Source organism: Pan troglodytes, chromosome 9, assembly GCF_028858775.2.
Source record: "Pan troglodytes isolate AG18354 chromosome 9, NHGRI_mPanTro3-v2.0_pri, whole genome shotgun sequence".
Taxonomy (NCBI): Eukaryota; Metazoa; Chordata; class Mammalia; order Primates; family Hominidae; genus Pan; species Pan troglodytes.
This window is the reverse complement of record NC_072407.2, coordinates 125970806-125982512: the sequence shown is the minus strand read 5'-3', so window position 1 is coordinate 125982512 and position 11707 is coordinate 125970806. Positions and strand designations below refer to the sequence as shown.

Sequence of the window (11707 nt, the reverse complement as noted above, 5' to 3'; positions counted from 1 at the left end):
GAGTTAAAATATATAAATAATACAAAATTTACACACACTCTATCAGAAAATTGAATAGGTAAGAAACTTCCCAACTCATTCGATGATTTCAGTATTATCTTGATACAAAAACAAGACAAAGACATTATAGGAAAAGAGCTATCAATTTATATTCTTTATAAACAAATATATTAAAATTCCTAATAAAATTATACCAAATTGAATTTAATATATATGAAAAAAATGATTTGCATCATAATCAACCAGGTTGATTCCAGGAATGTAAGTATAGTTTAATATTCAGTACTCAAGCAACATAATTTGCCATATTAACAAACTGAAAAAGAAAAACTATATGACTGTCTCAATAGATGCAGAAAATGCACTCGACAAACTGCAAAAGCCATTTCTGGTAAAAAAAAATCTCAGCTAACTAGGGGATAGAAGGAACCAATCTCATTTGTTAAACAGAAAAACAAAACAAACACAACAAAAAAAACCCCACAGCTGACGTCATGCTTAGTAGTAAAAAAAACTAGATATTTTCCCCTAAGATCAAGAACCTAGCATGTCTACTGCCACCACTTCTATTCAACATTGAGCTACAGTTTCTAGACAGGACAATTAGCTAAGAAAAAGAAGTAAAAGGAATCTAGATTGTAAAGGAGAAGTAAACTGTCTGTGTTTGCACACGACATGGTCATCTATGTAGAAAATCTGATGGAATATCTAAAAAGACTATAGGAACTAATAAGTGAGTTTAGCTGAGTTGTAAGATATAAGATTTATATGCAATAATCAATCAACTCTATGTATTAACGAACAATTGGAAGTTGAAATTTTAGAAGTACTATTTAAAATAGCATCAAAATAAAATATTCCTAGTGATAAACCTGACAAAAAATACTGGATATGAGCACTGAAACGACACAACATTGCTGAGAGAAACAAAAGAGATCAACAGTATTTGTGATCAAACATAACCCAGTATTACTAAGATAGCAATTGTCCCAAATTTATTGATAGATTGAATGCAATTCCAATCAAAATCACAGCAGGCTTTTGTGTGTGTAAATAAACAATTTTTTTGTGTAAAATCTATATGGAAACGCAAAGGACTTTTTTATTTTATTTTATTTTTGAGACAGAGTCTCGTTCTCACCCAGGCTGGAGTGCAGTGGCGTGATCTCGGCTCACTGCAAGCTCCACCTCCCGGGTTCACGCCATTCTCCTGCCTCAGCCTCCCAAGCAGCTGGGACTACAGGCACCCACTACCATGCCTGGCTAATTTTTTGTATTTTTAGTAGAGACGGGGTTTCGCCGTGTTAACCAGGATGGTCTCGATCTCATGACCTCCTGATCCGCCTGCCTCAGCCTCCCAAAGTGCTGGGATTACAGGCGTGAGCCACCGCACCCGGCCACAAAGGACTCTGAATAGCAAAAGTAATTGTGAAAAAAACAGAGAAATGGCTCAGTGGCAGAGGAGGCCCAGTGATGAATACGGTTGGTAAACAGGAATGCCTGGACTTCTTCCCTTCTCTAGTCTTTGTTAGAGTATCAACATGTCACCAGACTGTGTGGGTGGATTCAGCTGTGCATTTTTCCATGTGCAAAGAACTATCAATGCAGAATTCTTGATGATGTTTAGAAGTTCTGGCGTGTTTATCACATAAAATCCCACTGGGTTTTAGTGAAACAGCCAAAAATGATGGATAATTCCTTTCTTTTTCTTAAAGAAATTAAAACTCAGCAAATGTTACTATTGAACTCCTCTTCCTGGAAAAAGGCACAGACAAGTTGTGTAGCACTCACAACAGACCTAAGTAATTCCTAAACCATAGCTAGGTGGGTGACAATAGTGTCTTCTACCAATACAGCAAGACAGAAAAGAAAGATAACAAATGTTTACTTTTGGAAAGAAAGACGTATCATTTTATAAAGATAATGTAACTGTATACTGTATACCAAGAAAATTGATAAGTTACACTGAAAGCACAAGTTAATAGTATTCACAAAGATAAGTACAGAAAGTTGGATAGAAGTTTCAATTAACAAAAATTGATAGCATATATTCGATAAAGAGATTTTGAAATATAATTGGAGCTAAATTGAAAGTAATTACTAAAATAATATTGTGATTTTACATTGATTAAATATGCCTTATACTAAATGGATAACCAATGTCAGAAAAATGGGTAATTTGGTAATTTAATTGGAAAAAAATATTAATTCAGGGGACTTCAGTTCTTCAAATTCCATTCCATATAGGACTATATTTTCCATATGCAGATGAGAGCATTTCTATTAGCACAAAAGGCTCATGAAACTGCAATTGTCCTCCAAAACTAACAGTGCTTTGGGCATCTACATTAGACCAGTTTTTCTTGTTGTTTTCATAAAAGCTTTTTCCTAATAGCTAAGAAATATATTAATTATGGAAGAAAAGTATACCTTCGTTCTCTTTAATTGTATTAATTCAAGCTAAAAAATAAAAGAAAGTTTCACAGAAAATTTAAATACATTTTAAAGTTTAGAAGATATGAAAGAACAAAAGCAAAGTCTCTGAGAAGAACAGAAAATCTCTGAACTAGCATCCATTCTCAGCCAGGAACTTGTACAGTAAGAGTCTGCCAAGCCCCAGAGGGAGGAAGTTTAATTAGGAAGATGTTTATCTACAGGGAGTAGTACTCTGATCATCCCTGGAGCACAGAAAATCCGGAGCTTCTTTTTGTGACTCACCACAAAGTTAAAGATTTATCAGAGAGACTATGCACCTCTTCAGATAATTAGCTCCTTTATAACTAAAACCCATATTTACTATTATTAAATTTAAAAAAGAAATAGGAAAAAAATCATTTCCTGCACAAGGAGTTTTCAGATCCAGAGTGTCATAGTTATTCATTTTGGAAGTTGATTTTTGGCTAAATAAAAAGGTTTACGGAATGATGGCCATCCAATGCAGAATCAACTTTAACAGATGCATTTGGAAAAAATTCCAAGTGTTTATCATGATGTCAACACATTATCTTCACTCATAAGGACTGTAGAGCTAACGGAGTGTCTCCTAAGATATCAAATTCATATTAAGTTCTATTTAAAAAGAGTTTCTTCTGTGGTTTCATCTTTGCAAGAAAAGAAAAATTATACCACTTATCAAGAACTGACATTTTCTTTAAATCTTGAATTTTGCTTCATGATCCAAAACCTAGTTGTAAAATTGGTAAGTAGCAAAAATTGGCAACACCTCGGCATTTTTCGTTATTAGACACTTTTTGAGGGGAGATGATTATGATGTATTTATGGCCATAGTTTTGTTTCTCTTCATTTTTCGTCAGCTTTGGCTAATGAAGCTAGATTATCTTAGTCATGACTTACAGAGCCAACTTTTTGTGGTTCTGTAGAAGACTAAAAATTTTGTGAAATCATAAATCAATGAAGTGCTTTTTCTATAAACCTTAGCATTGCAACTCTGAGTTTCCAACTCAGTTGCAGCTGAATTCCATGATGGAAAAGTCTGCTTCTGTCAGAGCCCCCCCGCCACAAAAAATGTATTGCTGATTTATGACACAAGCATTTTAGAAATTAATAATGAAATGCTTCTTTTCTATCAGAGAGGTCCAGGTCTTCAACCACGTTTCCTTATATTTCTTCATAAATTTTAATTTATTTTCTCTTGAAAATATAATGTCTGGGACATTGTGTCCACATGTTAAAGAAAAAAAGAAAAACTTTGAGTCTGAGCTTTGAAATAATAGAAATCCTAGAAATAATGGAAATAAAAGACTTTTTTTATTTTTAGAAGGGCATTTGTATTTTTATAATAACTATATTATTATTTTAATTCAGTTCTGAAACTCAAACAACAGAGAAAGTTTAGTCTTTCTTACTACTCAAGCAGGTTCCATTCTTCTTGGCTATCTCAAAATGTGTTGTGAGATTATTTGATCATACTTTAGAAAGAGAAGGCTTAATTGCCTAAAATTCTGGAGAAGTAAATAATACAAAATGTATAAATAGAAAGAGACACAGAATAAGGGAAGCTAAAGAAAATGATGGTACTGTTCATTATTGCATTAGCTTGGGGTCAAACTTTGTATTATGACCAGGAAGGTATGATCTAGGGCAGCGGTCCCCAATGTTTGTGGCACGAGGGACCAGTTTCTGTTTAATGGAAGACAATTTTTACATGGACCAGGGTGGGACCTGGGGTGGGGAGGGGGAGGATCTTAGTTAGATTCTCATAAGGACCACACAACCTAGATTCCTCGCATGTGCGGTTCACAATAGGGTTCCCACTCCTAGGAGAATCTAATGCCCCTGCTGACATGACAGGAAGCGGGGCTCAGGTGGTGATGCTCGCTTGCTGACAGCTCTCTTCCTGCTGTGCGGACTGGTTCCTAACAGGCCACGGACCGGTACCAGTCCCTACACCTGGAGTTTGAGGACCCCTGATCTAGGGTAAGACAAAGGAACAGAAGACTGGCTCCACATAATGCTAAACCACTGCTGGAATCCTGCCTTAGTTCTGCAGCTGGCCAGAGAGCTCTGAGAAGGCAGTTTTCTCCCAGCCATCCAGAATGAAGATTGCTTTAGAAATTTGTATTTGTAATGGAAATTCTCTAATGATCAAAGAGACTGAACCTATATGTGTGAAAGTGTGTGTGTGTGTGTTGACAAGAGAGAATGTGTGTGTGCATGCGTATCTATATATGTGTGTGTTTGAGAGAAAAACAGAGAGAGATGCTTGAATAAAGGCTTATCCCCGGAAAGAGCTTGCCAGCACCTAAGTGTTGCTAATTTGAGTATATCTTTTCCAATTCTACAGAAAATAGGATACAAAATTTGTTCTTCTTTTCAAAATTTGGCTGATTTTATGTTAATTTCCTCCTCTTTTGTATATGGCTTATTCTGGTACTGGAATAAGAAAGTGCTATTCCTCTTCAAAGACCTATACTGAAGCAAAAGGAATTCATAAAATATAAAAAATAATTTAACCCTAGTGTTCTTAATCAGAAAAATATAGTTGCCATATTTCATATAAAACATGCGCACAGTAAATGCTATCTCCCTTCCTTTCTGTAAGAACAGAGCCCCATATATGAGAAGAAATGTCCAACGCCAGCCTCCTGACAGCGTTCATCCTCATGGGCCTTCCCCATGTCCAAGCGCTGGACGCCCCCCTCTTTGGAGTCTTCCTGGTGGTTTACGTGCTCACTGTGCTGGGGAACCTCCTCATCCTGCTGGTGATCAGGGTGGATTCTCACCTCCACACCCCCATGTACTACTTCCTCACCAACCTGTCCTTTATTGACATGTGGTTCTCCACTGTCACGGTGCCCAAAATGCTGATGACCTTGGTGTCCCCAAGCGGCAGGGCTATCTCCTTCCACAGCTGCGTGGCTCAGCTCTATTTTTTCCACTTCCTGGGGAGCACCGAGTGTTTCCTCTACACAGTCATGTCCTATGATCGCTACTTGGCCATCAGTTACCCGCTCAGGTACACCAGCATGATGAGTGGGAGCAGGTGTGCCCTCCTGGCCACTGGCACTTGGCTCAGTGGCTCTCTGCACTCTGCTGTCCAGACCATAATGACTTTCCATTTGCCCTACTGTGGACCCAACCAGATCCAGCACTACTTCTGTGACGCACCGCCCATCCTGAAACTGGCCTGTGCAGACACCTCAGCCAACGAGATGGTCATCTTTGTGAATATTGGGGTAGTGGCCTCGGGCTGCTTTGTCCTGATAGTGCTGTCCTATGTGTCCATCGTCTGTTCCATCCTGCGGATCCGCACCTCAGAGGGGAGGCACAGAGCCTTTCAGACCTGTGCCTCCCACTGTATCGTGGTCCTTTGCTTCTTTGGCCCTGGTCTTTTCATTTACCTGAGGCCAGGCTCCAGGGACGCCTTGCATGGGGTTGTGGCCGTTTTCTACACCACGCTGACTCCTCTTTTCAACCCTGTTGTGTACACCCTGAGAAACAAGGAGGTAAAGAAAGCTCTGTTGAAGCTGAAAAATGGGTCAGTATTCGCTCAGGGTGAATAGTTAAGAAAGGCCATATATAGCTAACTTTTCTTTTTTTATTTGTAATTAAATTAAACCTTCAACATAAGCATTATACTTGAATGGAGCATTTCAATTATTCAGTCTTAATTTTTAATTGGACAGTTAATTAATTTTTCATTTTTTTCTGCAGAGCGTTTGTTAGAATCCTAGTTAAAGCAGCCATTTCACGGTGATAATCTAAGAGAAAGGATAATAGTCTATTCTTTTCACGTTCCATTAAGTAATCAGAAAAGTAATTTATTTTCTTATATAAATATTTTCCAGAATTGTTATTCAGTATAATGTTCTTACAGTTTATTTTGTGTCATTTAAGTCAAAGCCTTATAAAAATCTTTTCATGTTTTAAACTTTCTATATTGAAAAATTCATTATAGCATTCATAAATAACTACATAATTTAATATCCATAAGATAAAATTTTTACTTTAGAAAATACTAGACAAAAAGGCTTGGTTCTCAAGAAGAATGGCTTTATTCACATTCATGGGCCAATAAAAACCATATAACTCTTTAATATTTTTTTCTTACTTTGGCCTGAAAGATTTCTGAGAGTAAATATTTGTCCATTTATGCGCTGTATACACTGTACACATTGTATTGGTCTCTGATGACAACTATCTAGACTTTCCTTCCATATTTGTGGAGCTGCCAATCTCTTATCCTCAATGGCAAGTTTCCATTTTCAGCAATTTTAAAATTATTTTTTAAGTTACCAGAGGATAAATAATAAATATACAAAAATGATCAAGTAATCTTAGAGACAAAAATATGCAGTCAAAAACTGTTAAGAGTATCCCTTAATTTAGAATAAAGTACTAGATAATATTTCCCATGTAATTAGACTATGTCTGTAAGTCACATTCGTTTGTTTGACTTAAAGTATATGAAATGGACTCTGTACACTCTCTGGGTAGGTAAGGCTCGGACCATGAACTGTATAATCTGTCATCCAAATAAATACATATATTTAAAGTGTAAATAAATTTTTCTCAAAATAAATGCTTAATTTAAATACCGCAGGTATCCTGGTCATGCCAACTCTGCCTAGCATAGCATGAAGAGTAAAAGAAAACTAGAAGGCAGCTGCTAGAACTGAAAAGCATTTCTCAAACTCCTCAGATTTGCAGCAGCTGCATTTCAAAGATGCTTTAGCAAGAATGTTCCTTTGTGCTAACTTTCCATATCTTGCTCCAAGTAAACTGTGTGGTGATATTGAGAAGAAAAACATACTAACTTGGTAAGCATGAACTACATAAACCATGACACAGTACATGAAGCATGAACTACATAAACCATGATCAGTATAAGAGGTGAATTTTTGGTTTTCACACCAAGAAACCAGATTGCTATGGACCAATTATATAATTCAGCTCATTTCTCAAAGGAAAAAACTAAGGTAGACATAAACCAAAATTACTTAGTCATTGGATTCACTTGGATTCTTACACTTCTCTGTAACATCACGCTGTTACATCTAACTTACCATTACCTAAAATGTTATGGGATATTTATTGGGTGTTAAGTCACATGCTAAACAGTAGATACGCAAAAACAATAGACAAGGTCTCTGCATTCACCAAAGTCATTGTCTGGCAAGGGGGAAAAATATGTTGCATTGTCCAGGTTACATTGTTGTAAGTGCAATGGATGCCCAAGGAGAGATTCATTATTAGTTTTGACTTGGAAAGATGCTAAAGGATTCAAAATACTATGGCAATATGTATCACACACAACCATTTTGAAAGTAAATTATTGATAAACATATATAAGAAGAATGTCAATGTCTTTATTTAATTGAAAATGTTATTGAAATAATTTTAGAATCACGTGAAGTTGTAAGAAATAACACAGTGATAGTCCTTGTTATACCTTGCCCAGTTTCCCCCAATGGTAACAGTTAGCAAAATTGTAGTGCAATATCACAACTAGGATATTGACATTATTATAATCCACAAATCCTATTCAGATTTTTCTAGTTTTACTCATGTGTATGTGTGTGTATTTGTTAAATACTATACAGTTTTAACACCAGTGTATGTTAATTAATTTTAACCTGGCTCAATCTACCTATTTATCCATTCAATAAATAAATATACACTGAGTGGCTATCGTGTCCTATGTACAATTAGTACAAAACAAAATAAACAGGCATAGACCTCCTTTTAAGAAGTTTGTAGTCCCAATATACAAGATGTATAGTGTTCATAAGTTCATGAGTCATAAAAATCAAACAAATCATGACAAAATTTGTATACAATACTAGGAAGAAGGATTTTTATCTTGCAAGTTCTGGAGAGTTATTGAAATACTGTAATATGATAGCATTTTTATTTAGAGACATAACCTGTGGTAACATGGAAGACAGATGGAAGGAAGGTGAATTTTAGGGCAGCAACTAAAGAGCTTTTCTGACTGTATATCAAGAAAGAAAAACACCAAAGTCCAAGTTCAGACAACAGCAGAGGGAATTGGGAGTGGGGAAAGGGACAGCAAATAGGAGCCCACTGTGTGAGGAGGCAAAGCTGATGGAGAAGTTCATATGATTTGGCCATTGTGATATAACTTATCGAAATAGAGAAAGTAACAGGGATATGTTCTCAGGGTAGAATGAAAGTGTCTGACTTTGGGAATGTTTGGGTCGAGTGCCTGTGGAAGTTTCAGGTAAAATTACTTGGTTGAAGGTGTAGCTTGGGAGATGCAGAAGCCTACACAGTTAAGTAAGCAAGAGTACTGGTCACTATATTCCTTGTTTTGTGCTGGCTGTTAAACATCTGTTTCCTAACATGGAGAAGGAAACGTCTCTTATTCAATAGTAGCATGAAGAGAGGTCAGATCAGGAAAAAGTAACCACCACCTCTCCTACATTTCTCGAGAAAGTCCAAGAAAGGAAACCTTAAGGAGTTTTATACAAATCTGTTATTGGACCTTTCCTTACAGTATTATTTCTCACAATGACACTCAAAGACCTTTCTAGAAGGTTGTAAATTCAAAGAAGTCCAGAGACAGTATTTATAAAAGCAGCTCCTTCTTGATGGCATGGTCATAAAAGATAGCAAAGGATGAAAGGGCCACCACTGTTGCTCTTTCAGTTCCCTGATGCTATTAAACTCCTTTAATAGGTTAGATCTTAATAGCATTGAGGGGATACTAGAAGGAAATTAAAGAAAATCAAGTGTTAAAAGGATTAACTTAAATAATAAAAGGGCCGCTTGAGGATTTGGGAAATAAAGGTGCACATTGAAGGCACATGGTGCACATAGTAGGCACAGAAGCATAAAACCTTTGTATTTAAAGATGGAGATAATACGTGGATGAGCGGAACAGAATATGGAGTCCAGAAAGAGACCTACGCATAGCAGTCTGTTGACTTTTAGCCAAAGTGCCAAGGCATTTTGAAGAAAAAAGTGTGATACTTTCGACAAATTATGCCTAAAAGTCCGTCTATCCCTAAGTAAGAACCAAACTTTGAATATTACTTCACTTTATATACAAAAATTAACTTAAATGAGATTATTGACCTAGATGTAAAAGCTAATACTATTATATTTCTAGGACAAAAAAGTAGGAGAGAAACTTTCATAAACTTGAGGTAGATATAGATTTCTTAAGGAGGACAGAAAACATGAACCATAGAAATAAGTCAAAATTGGGCTTTATCAAAATTAGAAATTTGTGCTCTTCCAATGATAATAATAAGTAAATGAGTAGGCAAAAAACACACTAGATGTAAATATTTGTAATGCATATATCTAATAAAGAACTGGATAAAAATTGTAAAGATATACCACAATTTAATAATTAAAAACAACCCAATGAGAAATGGGCAGAAGATCTGAACACACGCTTCTCAAAGAAGGATATTTGAATGGGCACCAGGAAGATGAAAAATTGCTCAACATTATTAACCGTTAGTGAAATATAAATTCAGACGTAATAAGACTACACACACATAGTCAAATGGCCAAAATTTAAAAATCTAAAGTCAATATTATTGAGAATGTGGATCAATAAGAACTTTTAAGCATTTCTGGTAGATATATAAAACGGTACAGCCAGTTTGGAGAAAACCCAATTTTTAAAAATATTAAATACATATTTGTCATTGAACTTATCATTCAACTTGACAAATCTATTTTTTAATGTTTACCCAAGAGAGTTTAAATCATATGCCTAACAAATATTTGCAAATGAATCTATGTAGCAGCTTTATTAATAATATCCCCAAACTGAAAGCAATAGGTAATAGATTATGGCATATTTATATAATAGTCTACCTTTCAATGACAAATGCATTACTGATACACACAAATGCACAAATAAATATAAAAAACATTAGGATAAACAAAACAAGTTGGACACAAGATAGTATATACTATATGATCCCATTCATAGGAAACTCTAAAAAGGACAAATCTAATCCATAGTGAGAGAAGGCAGATCAGTAGTTATCTGGGGCTTAGGGTAGTGTAGGACTGATGAGAAGGGACACAGCAGATTATATGTGGTACTGGAAAGGTTTTTACCATGATTGTGATGGTAGATACACAGGTACTTCCATTTGTTAAAACATATCAGACTGTGCACCTAAAATGGATACAAACTATACCTCAATAAAGTTTTGCATTTTAAAAACAAATTCTTTCCCAATAAAGTTTTTAAAAGCAGGAAAAAGTACCCCCCCTACCCCAAAACAGGCCCTGATGTGTGATGTTCCCCTTCCTGTGTCCAAGTGTTCTCATTGTTCAATTCCCACCTATGAGTGAGAACATGCAGTGTTTGGTTTTTTGTCCTTGCGATAGTTTGCTGAGAATAATGGTTTCCAGCTTCATCCATGTCCCTACAAAGGACATGGGAGGGATAGCATTAGGAGATATACCTAATGTAAATGATGAGTTAATGGGTGCAGCACACCAACATGGCACATGCATACATATGTAACAAACCTGCACGTTGTGCACATGTACCCTAGAACTTAAAGCATTTTATATATATATATATATATATATATATATATATATATATATATATATATATAAAGAGCAGGCAAAACGTCAAACTACAAATTAAAAACAAAAAAGAGAAACTTATTTCTAAAGAGCAATGAAAAAGTAACTGGTACAGACCTAACCTCCCTTCAAAACTGTATAAAATGTAGTCACACACTATACAAATTACTAAAGGATATTCTAAAATTGAATAAAATAATCCTAGATAGAAGGATAGAAGTGCAAAATAAATAAGTCCATAAATACCACAGGAAAGGGTGAATACGTACATAAACATACAAGAAGACCTTTGACTGTTTAAATCCCCAACAGTAACATCTTGTCTGGTTTATAACATAGTTAGAAATTAAATAAAGGACAAAAATATTTCTAAAAAAAGGTATAAAGCCATTACATGGAACTAAATGTAAGACTCTTGGATTATTCAAATATGGTAAGGTACTAATGCAAATAGGTTGTAATGCATTGAAATGATATTGACTTTATCATAAAAATATAATAAAAAGTAAAAATAGTTAAAAGTAATGAAAAATGAAATAAACTAATGAAAATACTTGATTAATACATTAAATATTTTGAAAAATACAAAAAAGATTGAGAAACATGAATAAAGAGAAAGGAATTTAAGGTAAGAATAGAAAACAACAAAATATTAGAC

The 11707-nt window shown here is 35.2% G+C and overlaps 1 protein-coding gene across 1 annotated transcript; it reads left to right on the top strand.

Annotated features, from left to right (window-relative positions):
• The first annotated feature begins 2759 nt into the window (after positions 1–2759).
• OR10G7 (olfactory receptor family 10 subfamily G member 7) lies at positions 2760–8078 on the top strand. The gene is made up of 2 exons (XM_054661772.2): positions 2760–3199; positions 5068–8078. The coding sequence occupies exon 2, from the start codon at positions 5088–5090 to the stop codon at positions 6021–6023; it is 936 nt and encodes a 311-aa protein (XP_054517747.1). The 5' UTR covers positions 2760–3199; positions 5068–5087; the 3' UTR covers positions 6024–8078.
• Positions 8079–11707: the final 3629 nt, after the last annotated feature.